Genomic DNA, 18,669 nt, shown 5'->3' with positions numbered 1-18,669 from the left:
CCAAAAATCCCGCTCTTTCTGCTAAAGCGGTGAGACTTTTATACTTTTTCTTCGTTTTTCTTCCATTTTGTTTGCCATTTGAACCAACGCATGCGCATCATCACGCGCTAGAAACACTACGTCTCGAGCAAACTAGTGCATGCGCATAAGCTCGCGCTCCACGCTCTGTTTTACATCACAAGGGCAGCGTCAGCAAAGCAAACTTCGTGTTCTACGTTCTGGTTACATCACAAAGGCAGAGTCAGCACAAGTAAACTTTATTCTTACAGATCACTCGCCTCTGTGACATCACAAAGCTTTTCTTCTAATAAATCTTTTACTCTGCTCAATAAAGAACTGCAATTACCTCACAATAATTCTTCTATTGAAAGAATTGATTCCAATTCAAACTATTTTTCAAGGTTATTTATGACATCATTTTATCTCTGAAAATATTTCTGTGTTACTTACAATGGAGAGTTTTAATGCTCCACCACCTTTTCTAGCAAGTCCAGGTGAACCTCCATTGGAGTGGAAACAGTGGCGCGAAGGTTTTGAAGCTTACCTGGAAGCCATAGGTGGAGAAAATTACACTGATAAACGCAAACTCGCTATTCTCAAACATTCTCTGGGTGCTGAAGGAAGACAAGTTCTTTCTCATCTTCCTCCTCTAACTTTAGACAATTCCTCTGAGGAAGAAACTGATGTTTATGAAAATGCCATCATGCAACTTGATAAACAATTTATCAAGAAAGTCAACGAAGTTGTAGCACGTCACAAGTTTCTAAGCAGACAACAACTTCCCATTGAACCCATTGATTCTTTTGTCAAAGATTTGAGGATTCTGGCTGCCAAGTGTAACTACCAACAGTTTCATGATCAAATGGTGAGAGACCAGCTTGTGCATAACGTTTCTGATGTGAAACTCCAAGAAAAGTTACTCGATGCGAAAGATTTATCTCTTTCAAAAGCCCTTGATATTGCACACCGATTTGAAGATATGAAGTTGGGTATCAAGGAGTTGTCCGATAAAAAACCAAAAGAATTTCCTTTGGATAAACCCAATGTTTCTGTGGTTCAAACCGTCAAAAAAAGTCTAACTGAATCTATTCCCAACAGACCTATGCTTCCTTCTTCATCATATCAGGGTTTCAGAAAGGAAGTAGTTTGTTTCAAATGCGGTTTTCCCGGGCACGTTGCAACTGATAAAAGGTGTCCTGCTAACGGACAATTCTGCAACTATTGCAAATCTAGGGGTCATTTTGCTAGGATGTGCAAGAATCGCAACAGGTCAAAGAACTTTTCTTCGGATTCTAGACGCCCCAGATTTTCCGAAGTTCAAGCTGTGGACATGGATGATGATGTATATGACGACATATGCACCGTATACGAAGTAGGAGAAGAAAAAAAGGATTCACCTTTCTGCATGCTTCAGATTGGGTCCAAATCTATTAAGGTTATGGCAGACTCTGGTGCAAAATACACTTTAATTGGTGACGATGTTTTGTTGAAAGAATTTCCTGATGTTAAATCCTTATTTCCTTCTGACATAAGACTACGGGGTTATGGTAAAAAACCTATTGAGGTATTTGGGTACTTTCACTCCACCCTATCATTCAAGGGCAAGTCAATTCCTGCTAAAGTTTATGTTGCCAAAGATGGGTCATGTTTATTGGGTTGGCCACAACAAAGAGAATTAATGATGCAACTTGACCCCAACCATCCTGATCAAGTTCTAGGATATTCTGATTGTATCAATTCTGTTGATGTGTCTTCTGACAACAAATGGGAAACACTTTTTCCGCAGGTTTTTTCCTCCAAGTTGGGTTTGCTTAAAAAATGTAAACATAAAATTATTCTTAAACACAATGCTGTTCCTAAGGTGCATAAAGTACGCAATATTCCTTTAGCTTTACGAGAATCTGTTAAAAAAGAACTTCAGAGATTATGTGACCTGGATGTAATTGAGGAAATTGAATCCTCTGAGTGGCTTTCTCCTGTAGTTGTGGCCCACAAGCCCAATGGTAAAATTCGTCTTTGTGTTGATATGCGCGATTTAAATTCAAATGTGTGGGTTGATAGGCATCCTCTACCCAATATTGGAGAAATGTTCTCTAAACTTAAGGATGCATCTATCTTCACCACATTGGATTTATCTAACGCATATCATCAGATAGCTCTTCACGAAGATAGTAAACATCTTACATCGTTTATAACCACTGATGGTGCCTACAGGTATAAGAGAATGCCTTTTGGCTTAGTGTCCGCGTCCTCAGTGTTTCAGCGGGTCATGCACAACATGTTCAAAAATGTTTCTAATGTATTATATTTTCAGGACGACATATTAGTTTTCGGCAAAGATGAATGTGAACATTCTGAAATTTTATTTAAGGTTCTGTCCATCTTACAAGACAATGGTCTTACTCTTACCAAGGAAAAGTGTAAATTTGGCAAAGATTCCGTAGATTACCTAGGACATTCCATCAGCAAAGAGGGTATTTCTCCCAAATTGAGTTTAGTTAAGGCTATTGAGAATGCTCCCGAACCAGTCAACAAGGATCAGCTCAGATCCTTTCTCGGTTTAGCCGAATATTATGCAAAGTTCATTCCTTCCTTTTCTGATAAAACTTCTCACTTACGGAAGTTGATGAAAAACCAACAACAATTCATTTGGGATGACAATTGCAAAGATCAATTTAATTTTGTAAAGAAGTGCATTATTTCTGCTCCTGCCTTATCCCCGTTTGACACCAATTGTAAATCATTTATTGTCACTGATGCAAGCAATGTTGGCGTTGGTGCGGTGCTGATGCAGAAGCAAAATAGTGGTTTTGTCACTATTGCCTTTGCATCGAGACCGTTACGTGGCGCTGAAACAAAATATTCCATTTTGGAAAAAGAAACCTTAGCTTGTTGGTGGGGAATTGAATACTTTCGCAGATATGTATATGGTACAGATTTTATTGTACGCTCTGATCATCGTCCTCTTGTGGATCTCTTCACGACTAAAGGTTGTGGTAAAGCCACTTCTAGGATTGCAAGATGGCAGTATAAATTGCAAGATTTTCATTTCTCAGTTGAATACATTCCAGGAGCGAAAAATGTTCTAGCTGATTTCCTTTCTAGGTTACCTGTAGAAGATGATAACCATGTTGCTCCTGATGATGATCCTGATAAAGTTGTGTCAATCTGTGAGGTGTCCAATGGTTGCATCCGTGAAGTTGATTGGGTACTGGCTTGTGGTGAGGATCGTGATTACTTGGATGTCTTGTCTTTTGTTAAAAATGGTTGGCCTTCCAGGAACAGTCTATCTTCTAGTATTTTGCCTTACTTCCATGTAGCTCAAGAGCTATCCATCCAGGGTGAAACTTTGTTGAGGGGTTTGCTTTTGGTTGTACCACACGGTTTAAGAGACACCATTCTAGACATGGCACATGAGGGTCACCCGGGCATGTCCAGTATGAAAAGGAGAATAAGGAGTGAATTTTGGTGGCCGGGTGTCGACAGGTTGATTGAGAAAAAAGTAAGATCTTGTATTGAATGTTGTGTAAGTGATAAATCACAGAAACCTATAAAATATCAACATGATTCTGTCTCAAGACCTTCTAAGCCCTGGGAATGCGTTTCCATAGACATTGCTGGTCCGATGTGTTTAGGTCGTAGTCCAGTCTATGCCATTGTATTAATAGACCAGTTCTCCAGTTGGCCTGAGGTGAAATTCGTTCCCCATGTATCCTCTAGAGTAGTTATCGACTTTTTAAATTCAATTTTTGAAAAAGAAGGCTTCCCTACTTCCATCCTGTCTGATAATGGCACACAGTTCACCTCTGCGGAGATGAAATCCTTTTGTTGCAACCATGGTATTTTGCACAAACGTTCTTCAGTGTATTATCCTCAAGGTATTGGCATGGTAGAAAGGTGGATCAGGGTGCTCAAGGAAGGTTTACAACTTGCTGTGTGCAACAGTGAGAATTGCTACGATGCTGTTGGGAAACTCTTGTGGAGTTATAGGAACACTCCAAAGTCTGACGGTGATTTGTCTCCTTTTGAAAAAATGCGGGGGAGAAAGGGTGTGTGTAATATGAGCCAGCCCTGGATGAGGGATCTGGTTGATGGTAAATATAGGAAACGTAATTCTCCTGTGGTTTGTGCTACTACCAACAATCTGTGCAAGGTTGGAGATTGGGTACGTGTGAGAAAGTCTGGTTTTATTAGATCTGGTGTGTCGCACTTCTCTGACCCCTTGCTAGTTGTTAGAGTGGGTAGACAAGTTGTGGAATTGTCGGACGGAAATGTTTGGAGCCTCTCCAAGGTTGTTAAAGTTCCGTCTCTGTGTATGAGGGTGTCACCTTCGAGTGGTTCTTCCTCCCCTAACCTGTCAGGAACCCCTCTTTCTCCCAATTCTTGTCACTTTCCTACAACCTCTCATCCGCACCAGCCTGTTCTCATTCCTTCTCGCAAAGTGTGTAGTCCCCGTTTAAGGAAACCCCCCACTTGGCAGAAAGACTACAATGTTGGAAAATAAGTTCATCATATCTGACTGTTAAGTTACTTTTATTCATTGTAATATTTGTATGCATTTTTTTTTAATGTTATTATACTTTCTTTTTCTTTTCTAGAAAGGAGGATGTGTTGTATCCTCGTGTTGTCTTCTCGCGCTCGCCGCATGCACTGGAACCTGGAATCCAATGTGTTGGCATTCCATGTATGTCTGTGCAGCGGTTGGCGTGGGCTCCTGTTCTTCCTAACTCTGCATATGAAATAAATCTACTATATTCATTCAACGACGTGTAGCGTTCATCTTCCTTACCTGATTACTTCATCATGGTTGTCATGGTGACAATCACCTGTCACGATTACATTTTTGATTTATTGAAGCCACGAGACGGTGCGCAAGCCACTACCACCATCCAAACCATCCCCCTAGCTCTCACAAACTGGGGCAAATAATCGTCACGGGCTCGACTCGACTGCACGGAACTGGGGCCTGTATTACCTTCTACTTATACCGCCCGCCCCATGATGCAGTTGCGCTGCGCGCACCGTCGCATGGCTGCAATAAATCCAAAATTTTAATCATGATGATTGTCACAGTGACAATCATCATGATTACAATTTTGGATTTTGCAGCCAGCCACGGCGATGGCCAGCAACGGTGCTCAAGCCACAACCATCAGCCACCTCGCTCCGCTCTCAAAAACTGGGGTAATCTTCACGGTCTCAGCACTCCGCAGCGCAGAACCGGGCCCCAAGCCTATACTATACCGTTTTGCTTTCTATCCCGGCCCCGGGCCCATGATGCATCCCATTCCATCCCGACTGGACGGACAGAGTCTCAGACTCACCTGCAGGCTAGAAATAATGAAATTATGGCCGGCTGCCGCAGGGTTCCAAACATTCTCCTCTAGGATGCCCCCTTGGCTCTCCAGCATTCACGCGCACTTTTAGTTGCGCGAGTGGCAATGCGCATGAGAATAGGTCATTAGCCCCACCCTAAGGGCGTGGAGTAAGACCACGCAGACGCGGAGAAATCTGCGCTGCCTGCCATTACCATGATTAACCATTTACTTTATGAACTCTTAATCTAGAGCGAGCTCAGTTTATGCATATTATATCGTAATGTAAACCTTACTACCTAATAATTAAATGCCTATCAAAAAATCCCAGACGTTCACAATGTTTACTAGTGGTTGCTGGCTCCTCGCTAAAGGGGCCCCTGGAGCACGAGGCCCCCCCGCAACGCGGGGGCTGCGGGGGCCTGTGTTACACCCCTGTACCTTCATACCGGCGAGTGAGGGTGCATCTGTGGGATATGTAGAGTAATATTTAACTACCCTATTAATAAATAATGTAAAAAGGGTAGGTGCCAGGATGCACCCTTGGCGGACCCCTCTTGTTACGGGGAACCTGTCTGAAATCATCCCTTGGACTCCCAGCGTACCTGAGCATAGTTTGACTCGTGCATTTTGACATTTAGAGAAAGGAGTTCTGGAGGCATCCCTGATTCCTTCAGAGCTTCCCATAACTTATTGAGGGGGACCAGGTGGAACGCAGATTTTAAATCGAAAAACGCTGCATACAAGGTACCCCCGTCAATGACTACAGTACAATTTTTTATGCAACTGAGAGACATTGACAGAGCCAGTAGTCCGGATTTGTAGTAGGTTTCATGTGACTTGTTTTATCATGCAGTGACATATAAATGTTGGTCGGGTAGATCAATATGCAGGGCACAGATTTAGGGCTGAGATTATTTAGCCAATGCCCTTAATTTCATTGGCCACGCCCCTTTGGATGACCACCCTGTTTCGTCCCACTTATAGCTAGGGATGTGGGGGGGCATTTGGCTCCATGCTGTTTGTGAGGGGAGACAGAGGTCCTTGTGGGAGTTGTGGTCTTGCTGTCAGGTGGAAGGGCTAGCTGCCTGCTAGAAGGCACTTTTGACGGTGCTGGCTGCCACATGGCTGTCGGGCGGGAAGGGTGAGCCATGCTGTTTGGGAGGTAGGTTGGGGTGCATGGGCTGACCACCTACCTGCGGGGTTCCTCTGGAGCCAATGCTTGGGCTGGCCCTTGAGGTTGAGACACCACCTCCTGATGTCACGAACGGTGCAGTGGGTGACCCCTATGGCATTGACTTTGCTGTGAAATGTGGGTCTGCCCTGATTGTCTCGCCTACCATCACTTTTCATTCTGAGGCTGTGGATTTGGGTTTTTTCTTGGGGGGCATGGTGCAAATGGGTGAAGGGTGCAGGGTGCAAGGTGGTAGCGGAGATATGTAAGGTGTGTGTGAGAGTGTTTTTTGTGTGGCGATAGGTGGGTGTAATGTTGTGCTGTGTGAGTCAATTGTGTCCTGTCTCTCCATCTCGGCTTATGGTGTGCAAAGGATGTTGGTCTTGGGACGGGTTGGTTTTGTACTGTGGTATGTGGGTGTGCCCATATGTTTGTTGTCCTCCAGAATTCTCTTCCATGCTGCGCATGTCTTTCTTTGCCAGGGGCTAGTTGTGGTGTATCATAGTGCTGGTGTGTTGTGATTGAGGGAAACAGAGGATGCAGGCACGCGTCGGGCACTGTTGTGGCGTTGGTTGCGTCCGCCATTCATTTGGCCTATGTGCATGCGCGGCGGTCGGACGCAGTGATCGGTCCGCAATGCCTGCATTCTCATGGTAATTGGCCATGCGGTCATACCGCGGCAGGAGTGGCCTTTCCAGGCCGTTGGACGGCTTTCCCTGACCACCACGGTCGGATTTGCAGCTTTTCTGTCTGTGGTGGATGGTATTTTGTGGCATCCGGCCGCAGCGGTTGGGTTTGGTGTACATTGCATTATAATTGTGATTTAATCATGTGAGTGTGTGTGCTGACAGGTAATATGCTGGTGACTGAGTAAACATCAAGCAATTAATTATTTATTATTACAATAATCTTGACTCTGCAGCCGTTGGAATATTCTTACACTATGACATTCCGTTGTTACTCACTGTGTCCTCGGGACCTGCTGTGCTCCCTCCTCTGCAAGTGACGACCTGCTTGCCTGCGGGCAGGAACCTGGTGGGGCAGTGCATAGTGGTTCCACCCTCATCCACTGCAGCACCCTGAAGAACACTGCTACCACCTGCGGTACCCGGCACCAGCGAGGGGGATGGGGCATCGAGCTCTGAAAGGCAGAAGGAGGATAACACATTGAGGCAAACAATTTATCAGTTTGGCGATTGTTGAGTGGATAACATTGGGGACACTGTATACATTGTATTGTGTGAATCGTGCAGTAGACGTAAAAATGATCATAGGTAGGCAATGGTGAACATGGGTCAGCACATCATTTACAGGTCAGTCTACCTGACTGTCCCTACCGCTAGGAATTTATAGGAGTATCTTACTTGTATGCGACTCCAGCGTGAATTTAGGTAAATGTATTCATTAGACAGCACAGGCCTGATGTATAAAGGAATTTTACAGCGGCAAAGCCAGCGGTTCACAAAGGCACAGAGCTTGCAACAGCAATAAACATATTGCGATGCACAAAAGCCATGTCAACTCGCAAAATAGTAGAGAAGACATATTTGTGGCATGAAACAGGCATTCCTACCCTGTGTACAAGATGCAATGGTGTGTATCAAAGGTCTGTGACTGTATTTACCGACCCCAAGCACTGTGAGACCTCTTCTCTTGTGGGAAACATGACAACTGCATTAGCGGGAGTTGTCAGTCCCAGGCTACTGCTACTAGGCATCCCTACCCACAGTCTTGGCGTCAATGTGAACATCGTATGTCCCTTAAAGGGATTGTAACTGAAAGGGATGAAAACACAGCGATTTCCTTTATAAACATTCGCAGGTGGTTGCCAAATACTGTCCACTGATTAATATTCATGAGGTCTTTATCCCGCCTGGTTCAATACCCATTATTGTCTTGAATTCTGGCCTGAATACAGTTGCCGGTGTACAATATAAACTTAGTATAATTTTGTAAATGTATTTTGTTTTGTGCTTAGAAGCTGCTTGACAGCATTAATGAGTTTACAAAGATTACAGAGATGAATCCACTTAATAAATGCCTGTCTGAAATATGAGTGACGGGTCAGGGCCTGTGGGAGGCAAGCGTGTATCCTCAGGTTGGAGCATCCGTGAAGGTTGAGCTGCATTTTTTTGGGGTCGGCAGGTCTGTCTCTAGTATGTGGGAGCCATGATCCTAGTGGTGTTAGGTACAGAGGAGACAGCCTCTATGAAAAGACTTTGTAACCAGTCTAAAATCCAGAGTCAACATTTTAAGAAAGCTTGTCAGAGCACCTGTATCTTGGATCTTGTACAACAACAGACAGTCAAGAAGAACAGGTTCAATCACATTCGAACCTTGAAGGAGGACCTTCAACTAATCAACCAATCAATACGCAATGAGGAGTTGACCTTGAAAAAGCAGAGTTGAGAGTTAACTTATTCATTTATTTGCTGCAAAGAAATCGGTGAAGAGGACACACGATAGTAAATCTGTTCCAGATTGATTACTTAACAATGATTTGTTGGAGTACTATCTACTACTGTCTTACCTGTAACCTGCAGTCTCCTTGGCACTGGCTCCATTAGATCGCTGGCAAATAATGTGGTTTGGTGAGCCCCCCGCCCCCGGCCCAGGTCTAGAGCATCAGCATGCAATACAAATCAAAAGGAACAATTCATGGCCTGCTTCTGCTGGTGTGCGAGCGAGTTGTTAACAGAAAGCAGCTATGCACTTTTTAATTACTTCAGAGATGTCATATTAAGCTTATTGCTGAGACGGAACTTGCTAGGCCCCAGCCTGCCTTGCCCGCAGCTCACCCATCAGCCCACCCTCAACCGTAATAATTAACAAATGTTAAAGAAAATGGTCAATGAAAGGCAGGCGTGCACTACTGACATCACTAATGTGATGCAGTCATCATGCCTGGACCTGGGTGGGCCATCCTTTGAAGACATACCAGACAAGAAAGGAATCCAACCGGAAGGATGGGGACACAGGACAGGTAGGTACATTTTGAATAATTATTTGGCTCAACTCACTGGGGAGAAAAATTCAATTGCCCCGGCCCTGTTAAAAAAGTGCCGGTGGTAAGCACCTGAAAGCTCCTACACAAATTAAGCACAGACACCCAAATTGCAGCAGGAACTAGGCAGCGCAGCCGTCGCAGCCCCCAGAGCATGTGCACAGTGGGCTCTGCTGAAAATCGGCAGCAGAACAGATACTGTAAAATTTCAAGTAAGCCAATGCCTGAAACTAAATTCTCTTGTATGCAGAGTATTGGATATCAGAATTCCCTGATATTTTAATCAGGTACATCAGAGTAGGGCTAGCGCATTTTTTATTAACATGAGCAAAGTCTTGCATAGATGCAGATTATTGGCCTACATGCCCTTCTGTAAGGTTCTTGTTTTCATTAACGTTTAGTGGCTTCATTTTACCCACAAAATGGAAACATTTCTTTGAAAGTAGTTGTTGGAACTGAAAATTAAATTGCATTGCATGTAGATGAATTTTCGGTTAAGCAACTTAATTGGTAGACAAAATGTCTGATTTTAACTTGAAAACCAACGTACAACTACAATTGGTAATAATAATAGTTTTCTCAGAAATTAAGAGAAATTTGAACAAATCAAAACAACCACTGGAACAGTGACTTTGGGAAAAACACAAAGATTCTGCAACATGTGTCTTTAAACTCAAATGGGTGTTTGTGGGGTAGGGAGGAATGTGGTGATGCAGGGACACGCGTGCCTTTTGCGGATATTTTTTATCAAATGCACAATACACAGGCTTAAATGTCAGCGGGGCTCTGCCACTCATCCTCATCGGGCTGATAACACAGGGACTGCTCTGTAACTGTGATGTCTGTAAGATACATTCTATAAAGTTCTCCAGCTGTGGCAGGGAGGGAAACCACAAAATATGTTCATGTAATAACCCATGTCACAAACACACAACAAACAATTCTGGGCTATTTAGTTTTGAGGGAAACTGCTTGTTGTTTTGATGAAACTTTCAATTAATTTATTGCATATGAGGGTGAGTCAAAGAGAGCGCCCATGAAATGGACAGGAATTATGCGATATCTGGGCAGTAGGGGTTAAGGTTTTTAAGATCAGGTTCTGTGGCACTGGGGCAAAAACCTGAGATGAGACCACTGTACCCCAATTATTCCTAAATTTTGGTCACTATTTTGTTTAATGTGTTCATTGAGGTGACAAAAAATAATACAAAAAGGATCAGGCATAGAAATGACCCACAAGGTAGGATCTGTGGTCCCCCATGGAGTGCTGCTCTTTTTCTGTCCCTTTGGCTCAGTCTCCCCAGTCAACTTAGTAGAGGCAAAACTCAACAGTTTATTTACTTTGTTCATGCAACAAAAGCTCCGACTCCTCACCAAAGCACCAGGTCTGAACGTCTGACACACTGGGCATGACGATACAGACTTGCTGGAGGAGGGAGGGGATAGGGAGTCCAGATATGGATGGTGGTGGATGACTTCCAGTATGTGGTGGGAAAAAAGGCAGAAAGGGGAAAGGCAGTTATAGGGCTATATTTAACTACATTGCCTGATAAAAGTCTTTATTTATTAATTTATTTTTTTAAATTTTTGAAAACCTTTATTGTGCATGGAATAAAGAACAAATACGGGCCCACAACCATCCGGCCGGCCACGAACACTCATGAGGCACTAGTGCATGCAATACGGCGACACAGTAATGCGTAATACCATCAGCTAAAGTTTCGAAAGCAAACTGGAGAGCGCCGCAATACCATGACTCAGGAGCAATGAAGGTTAATTTTAAATTTTGTTTGTGCAACTATTGAGTCCAGGCCGTGTTGTTCCTTAATCATATAAAACAATAAAATAAGAGCAAGGTCCATGCAGGTGGGACGAGACAGTAGCTACAGTTTCAACCGATCTCACATCTCAACAATCAAGTCCCCACCAGGCTGGCAGCTAGGTATCCACATTACAGAGTATTAATCCAAACATCACATTCGTATCCCCGCCGCCACCCATCCCCCAGTAAGCCTAAACACGGGCCCAGATGAAGGAGAAAATTATAAAAGAAGATCATAAATAGGCACCATAGAAACTAACAAAAACTAAATATAACCCCCCACCCTACACACATGCAGAGGCTATGGCCTGCCCCCCCCCAGCAGAGTGTCTGTCGCCCCATAAACCCGAAATATAGCAAGAAAAGAGAAGAAAAGAGAGAAAAAGGAAAGAGAAAGCAAAGGAAAATATTAACCAGTGATATAGGGAGCAAGAAAAAAAATTCTATCCTAGAACTCCCACTAAAGAATGACGGGGAGGAGGGCCGTTTCATACACGCTCGGTCACTGCCGGCTCATTAAACATTCTCTACACCAATATCGGCAACAGATAGATTCACCAAAGGTCTAACCATTAGGGAGAGTCAAATAACATTACACAATGGTACAAACAGAATTCGGGTCCCTCGCAGCCTCCACCCGCCAGTATATCAATTCAGCAAGGGGACCGCCTAGCCCTGGCCCGACCTGGGACTCATTCTCTCACCCACCCTACGTGGCAGTCCAGTGCAGTCCAAGTTGACAAAGAAACATGGCCGCTTCGAGGATGGGGGAGGTGCACAGTCACTGAAAGAGCGTCGCCTGTCCTCTAAAAGTGTTTCTCCCTTGGTCACACACTCATCCGAGGCATCCAGGCGACAAAAGTCACGAAGCAGGGAGGTCAAGGCTCCTAAGGAAGGAGCAGATGACGAGGCATGAGGACAGGCTGTTAGTGACCAAAGCAGCGAAACTAGTACACGAGGCAGGCAGTCAGTCAGGGAACAAAGGGGAGACAATGTTGCAGCAGCAGACCTGATGGGTGGCAACGAGTCTCTACAAGCCGCAGCAGTAGCTTCCTTAATCGCAACAGTAGCACTCGGAGGCGGCAGTGAGCTGGTAGACTGTAGCAAAGTCAATTCCAGACTTTGTCGGGGATGGACCCCCTGCTCTCGACATATAGCATGGGCACATGCATCAAGTGTCACACCCAGTACGTTGTAATTGTGCAACATCTCTGATCGCAGCTCACCCAAGACCGCCATCACATCTCTGTAGGTCCATTCTGGCTGTAATTCCCGCAGCTCTGCACTCCCGGAGGAAGAGTGTGATCCGGCCCCCTGCACGAAGGTGTGCTCGCCGTCCCAGGATGAAAGCACATAGTCATCCCCACCGCGCCGAATAGCAGGCAACGCCATCTTGCCCTCAGTCCACTGGAGTGCTGGGGGGGGGGAAAGGGGGCCGCGGGACACGACCGGTAAGCAGCTGTCGTCCCTGGAGCACACTGTATCCCCTTCTGTCTGCGGCGTAGCCAGGGAACTGCTGGCCGTATGGTAGTCAGGCAGAATGAAGAGGGGCTCACTGGTACCAGGCAGAGTAACGTTGGGAGCCGACCAGCATCATGGCGGCCATGAACAAAGGAACCTCAGGCAAGCCCTCTCCCCCCTGTCCCGGTGCATCTCCGTGTATACTCGGCGAAATAGCGGAGGCAGGCGGCAGCCGGGCAGCATTCAGGTGTAAGCAACCCCTCGTAGTGACACAGCCTCCGTAGCAGATCAGTCACCTCGGGGCACGCGAGGTCCGGCAGGCGCTGTGGAGCGGGCGGGGTCCCGGGCAAAGGCGATCCATCCGGTAACTTCTGACTCCGGGCGGGTGGAGAGGTCGGAGGAACACCGTCAGAGCCAGCTCCGCTTCCCGCACATTTTGAGCAAAAAGGTCAACAGGATAGCACGCAGGATTTAGGTGCGGGACTCCAGGGCCGGCGGTGCAGAGCGGCCGCACGTCCGTTCAGGTCGCCATCTTGGCTCCTCCCCATAAAAGTCTTTATTATTAACACAAGCAGTTTGCTTGTGAATGAGAGAAGAAAGTGGGTGGATTCCCCAAAAAAGAAGCACTGGCTTAAAGTCTAAAATCTTGGTTATGCAAAAATATCAATTTATTGACCGAATGCAGAAACAATGCAATACATTCACCCCAGTACAGAGATCTGAACCTAAATCCATAGTTTTTTTGCTCCCCATGCCATTCCAGTTTGAACCCAGCCCTATGCAATCAGTCTTGACCCTGCGCCCAATGGGATTAGTCCAGTCCGAACTGCCAGGCCAGGTCTGGAAACAAGCAGCCTAAGACCGGTTTCGGGGTTTCACCCCTCTTCAGCCAGGATAGCTTGACTCCAGTGGCATGGAGAGCACATGACCCACGTATGACATTGTTTCTGCATTCTGTCCATCAATTGTTCTTTTTGCATTTGTTATTCAGAGTGGGACGGGAATGCCCAGATGTGGGTGCCTTGCTCACTTTGCCACTGGATTCAAGCTAGCCTGGCGGATGAGGGGTGTTACCCCGAAACCGGTTCCAGGATGCCTGATTCCGGTCCAGGGAAGACCTAGTTTGGCAGTTCGGTCTGGACTGTTCCCATCAGGCACAAGGTCAAGACTGATTTGCTTATGGCTGGGTTTGAACTGGGGTGGCGAAGTGAGCTAAAGAATGGTGAAGGATTTAACCCAGATCTGTGACTGGCGGTGAGTGTCTGAAAAGTTTCCGTGCTCCGTCCATCATCTCCTTGTGTTTGTAATGTCTTAGTCGTACCATCCCCTGGCTGTTACAGTCTCAGTATTGCTGTGTTTTTTTTATTGCAGCTACGTGTGGCTGAACTCAGCACATGGTGACACCAGAGCTTAATACAGACAGTTGTATCCTGGCAAAATCCCAGTGTAGAAAGTCTGCTATTTGGTTATTTTCTTACATTTTTATAATTATCCTGGGACGCATGCAACACTCACACGGCTATATCCCTTTTGCAGGAAAGAAGCACATTCCTACCTACGTACACCTACACTCCACTCTTTCAGGGTTTCTCGGGACATTCTGAAATTAACATTATTACACAGGCACAGTTACTTTGACTTGCGATAAAGTGTCATTCAACACATCACACATAAGGCACTGCAAAGTCACACATAAGCACACTTCAGCCATTGAAATGTCACACATAAGCATCCTGGATCCTTGGCAGCGATGCATGGGGGGCCTCATCTATGTACTTTGCAAGGGGGCCCCCTCCAGTTTTGTTACGCCACTGACCTGAGTCATTAGCTCTGACTGCCATTCCGTATCCCTAGCCCGCTCCTGCGATGAGGGGACATTGCATCACCTTGGTGCGACAGGTCATATGACTTTATCTTCTTTGTTCTCAGTTTTCTTGAGGTATTTCAGGTCTCCCTTAGAGGGGGAAGTGGCTGAGATGGAGCTTTGGGAGGGTACCCATATCGGATTCGGAAATACGTGCTTCAAGGGGTGTGTATAGTTAACAATTATCTTCCTTTATGTGAGGCACGGATCGTAGTGTAGTTATACACTTCTTGACAGATCTTCTTGTTGAAAGAAGACTCTTTATACGAGACGGGCCCTCCGCAAGTGCAAGGTACAAAATGTTCTTGTGATACTGGTTATTTCCCTTTTCTTCATGACGTGTTAGAACCGGGGGTCTCTAGTTGGCAATGGTTTGCACCTTTGTCCAAAAAGGGACCCTTGCTTCTAGTCAGGGTAAGGGGGCTACACTCCTAAAATAAACCCTCCTCTACCCTGTGGTAGCTTGGCACGAGCAGGAAGGCTTATCTCAGAGGCAGTGTGTAAAGCATTTGTGAACACATACAGTAATACAGTGAAAATACTACAGATGGACACCACACAGGTTTTATAAAAGTAAGTATTCTTTATATAGACTTAACACAAGACCCAAAAGGACAAACATCCACAATACAGTATTAAAAAAAATGACTTTTAGATGGTAGAAATAGCTTAGTTCAAAGATGATGGTAAATGCGACACGTTTCTCACAAAATACCTTTGGATGAACAAAAGGTTCGCAGGGAGAACGATGCGTTAGTTCCTTGCTACGGGGGAGGCGATGCGTCTGCTCCTCAGTGCTTGCGCAAAGTAGGCGATGCGTCTGTTCCTTACCGGAGAGGAGGCGATGCATCGGTCTCGTGTTGCTTTCCGGATGCGATGCAACAAGATGGTGCCTCGGTGTGATGCGACGATCCGGTCCGATGCGACAAGATGGCGTCTTTGATTCGATGACGTGTAGGCAATGAGTGCATGCCTGACAGCCATGCGACGACTCTGGAACTTCTGAGCCGCGGCAGGCCCTGCGACACGCTTCTCCGGTGATGCGACGGTTACCCTTGCGGATGCGACAAGCTTCTTCTTGTTGAGTCGCGCTTCTAGCGCCCAACAATACGCAGGCTTCTGCAGACATAATTCCCAGCAAGGAAATTCAGGGGGGCTGGTGGTGAAGTCTTGTATCCCTGAGACTTCAGCAAGAGGCAAGCACAATTCAAGCCCTTGGAGATTCCTCTTCAAGATGATGAAAGTTAAATAAAAGTTCCTTCTCCCTTCCTTGGCAAATAAGCAACAAGCTGCAGGCCAACCCCAGAAAATAACACACTGGCACCGGGGCAGTCAACTTCTTCAGCTTCTTATGGTTCCTCTCCTTGGCAAAGGTTTGTCTTCATTCCCAGAAGTGATCTACAGTCTTAGGGTCTGGGCCCCAATATTTATACTAGTAACTCCTTTGTCCTCTGAAGGCAGAGGGTGCCTGTGCCTAGCCAACACCACTTCTGTGCAGCTTCCTGGCAGTAGGTGGAGACAGCATTGTTGAAAGCAGACCTGGCCCTGGTAGCTCAAAGGAAATCTCCTACCCCTACTCTCTATTCTATGAGGGCTCAGGGGAATGAAAGGAAATGTCCGCCCCCCACTCTCTATGCAGCCAAGGTCCTATTCAGCCCAACCCTGACTCATCAGACTGCTGGAGCCCAAACCCTCCTGTCACTCACAAACCAGACATACAATACACAACCTAGCAGAGGCAGGTTGGATGATTAGGTTAGAAAATACCTACTTTCTAAAAGTGGTATTTTCAAACACAGAATGTAAAAATCGCCTTCACTAAAATATGTATTTTAACATTCTGAGTTCAGGCATACTAAATATGTTTTTCTACCATGTTCCCTGGGTCAGTTAGGATTATAAGATGTTATAATCAAACTGCCCATTCTGGCCTATGGGGACAGGTAGCCTTGCAATAGTGAAAAACAAAATTGGCTGTAATTCACTATCAGGACATGCTACACACATCAGGGCATGTCCTACCTTTTACTTACAATGCACCCTGCCCTTGGGCCTACCTTAAGGGTGGCTAACATGTAGAAAAGGGAAGGTTTAGGGACTGGTAGGTGGGTGCACTTACCAGGTCGACATGGCAGTATTAGTCTGCACACAGGCCCTGAAGTGGCAGGCCTGAGACACACTTTACAGGCTGCTTCTGTGGATGGCACAATCAGTACTGCAAGCCCACTAGCAGCATTTGATCTAGAGGCCCTGGACACACATGGTGCACTGTACTAAGGTCTGACAAGTAAATGAAATAAGCCAATCATGGAATCACTAATCCATTACAAGACTGTACAATAGGGAGCACTTGCACTGTGGCACTGGATAGCAGTAGCACAGTGCCCAAAGCATGTAAACCAGCAAACACATATTAAAAACAATGGAGAAAAGATCAAAAAATAGAAGGGAGACTCACGCTAATGGTACCAGGTTTAACAACATGTAAACGGTGTTGCTGAAAACTCTTTAAAAATGTATATATAAAAAAAGTACGTGCTTCAGAATTCCTTGATTTGGGGTGTCATGAAGGCGTTGGTATAATGACTGGACAGTTTACTGGTAATGATAGGCCAGTGTGTGAATAAAACTGATGCAAGGAGATTAACAGTTATCTGTGGCAGCTGACCCTTATGGACGTTGGTCTCCTCCACTCGTATTCTGACATTTATAGCTATGCTAATAGTGAACAAAGTGCTATTCCTCATTATTAGAATAATTAAAAATACCGATGCTTGATGAGACCAAGAGTCACACAGCAGCCTAAACAGTAAGTCTCTCTGTTGCCGGTGGATGAGTATAAAAGCACTGCACCAGCACCACCCATCATCTTTTCTGAACTTGCGTAGACCCAACCCAACCCAACAGAAGATGCCTTCCACAATCTCTCTCATTTGTGAGATGTCTCCCATTTGTGACATGCTTCTGCATCACTACTACATGGGAGCCCAGGCGCTTTAGGCTTCAAGCCTGTAGTGACCATCAGCCTGTAATCACCTTTATTATATTTTATGTGGTCACAGAGTACAGTAGAGATTCACTGACCTCACCCCACTCACCCTGTGATGAATGGAGAGAGGGTGAGGGGAAAAGATAAAAGCAAGAGGCTGAAATCTTGGGCCTGCACCTGCCCAAGCTTTCAATTTCTGGCCTCAGTGATTGAGGTGTGAATGTCTATCCAGCACCAGCAGCTGAAAGGTGAAGCAGATTGGTTGAAGATACATGAAAAATATCTCTAAAATGTGTGTTGGTGAGAGAGAGAAAGAGTGTGTGTGTGTATATGTGTGAGCACATGTATGATTGTGTGTGAGTGTAAATGAGTGATAGTGATTAACAGTGAGAGTGATTAAGAACATGTGAGTGAGTACAAATGAATCAGAGTCAGTGAGAATACACGAGACTCATGAAAGAGAGAGTGAGAGTCACTGTGAAATTGTGAGAGTGAGCACAAGTGAGTGAGAGTAACAGAGACTGTGAGCAAGATGAAGGGATAATTAATAGATGGAGTGGCGAAATGGAGTGAGAATCAGTGTGAGTGAGAACAAAAGTGTGAATGTGTGTGAGGGGTGTGCGTCAACATTATTGAGAATGAATGTGAGTGAATGAGAATTCCTGAGTGAGAAAGAGTGAGGGAGCATGGGGGAGTGAGTGAGAAAGTGTGAGTGAGTGAGAGTGAGGGAGTGTGAGTGAGTGAGTGAGAAGCAATAATCAGCGTGAAGGAGAATGATTGAGGGACAGTGAGAGAATGTGAATGAGTGTAACTGAGTATGAGTGAGAATGTGTGTGAGGAGAATGTATGCGAGTTTAGGGAGTGTAAGTATGAATGAGTGTGGGTCAGTGAAATTAAATGAGTGAGGATGAGTGTGAGTGAGAATGACTATGATAAGATTAGGGCTGTGTTGGAGTGAGAATGAATTTGAGTGAATGAGTGAATTTAAGTGAGAATGAGTGAGTGAGAGGGTATGTGCAAAAGTGTTCTCCTTGTGAGTA

General features: G+C 45.4%; 1 protein-coding gene across 3 annotated transcripts in view; it reads right to left on the bottom strand.

Annotated features, from left to right (window-relative positions):
• Positions 1–18,669, bottom strand: part of LOC147662653 (zona pellucida sperm-binding protein 3 receptor-like) — a 351,878-nt gene that overhangs the window by 140,351 nt on the left and 192,858 nt on the right. For all 3 annotated transcript variants that reach the window (XM_086951018.1, XM_086951017.1, XM_086951019.1), the window contains one exon: positions 7,455–7,630. In XM_086951018.1, the coding sequence (XP_086807144.1) occupies positions 7,455–7,630 (176 nt within the window). The remainder of the gene's footprint in view (positions 1–7,454; positions 7,631–18,669) is intronic.

This window comes from Lissotriton vulgaris, unplaced genomic scaffold (assembly GCF_964263255.1).
Source record: "Lissotriton vulgaris unplaced genomic scaffold, aLisVul1.2 SCAFFOLD_1031, whole genome shotgun sequence".
In the NCBI taxonomy this organism is placed as follows: Eukaryota; Metazoa; Chordata; class Amphibia; order Caudata; family Salamandridae; genus Lissotriton; species Lissotriton vulgaris.
The sequence above is the reverse complement of the archived record's forward strand: the minus strand, read 5'-3'. Positions and strand labels throughout refer to the sequence as shown.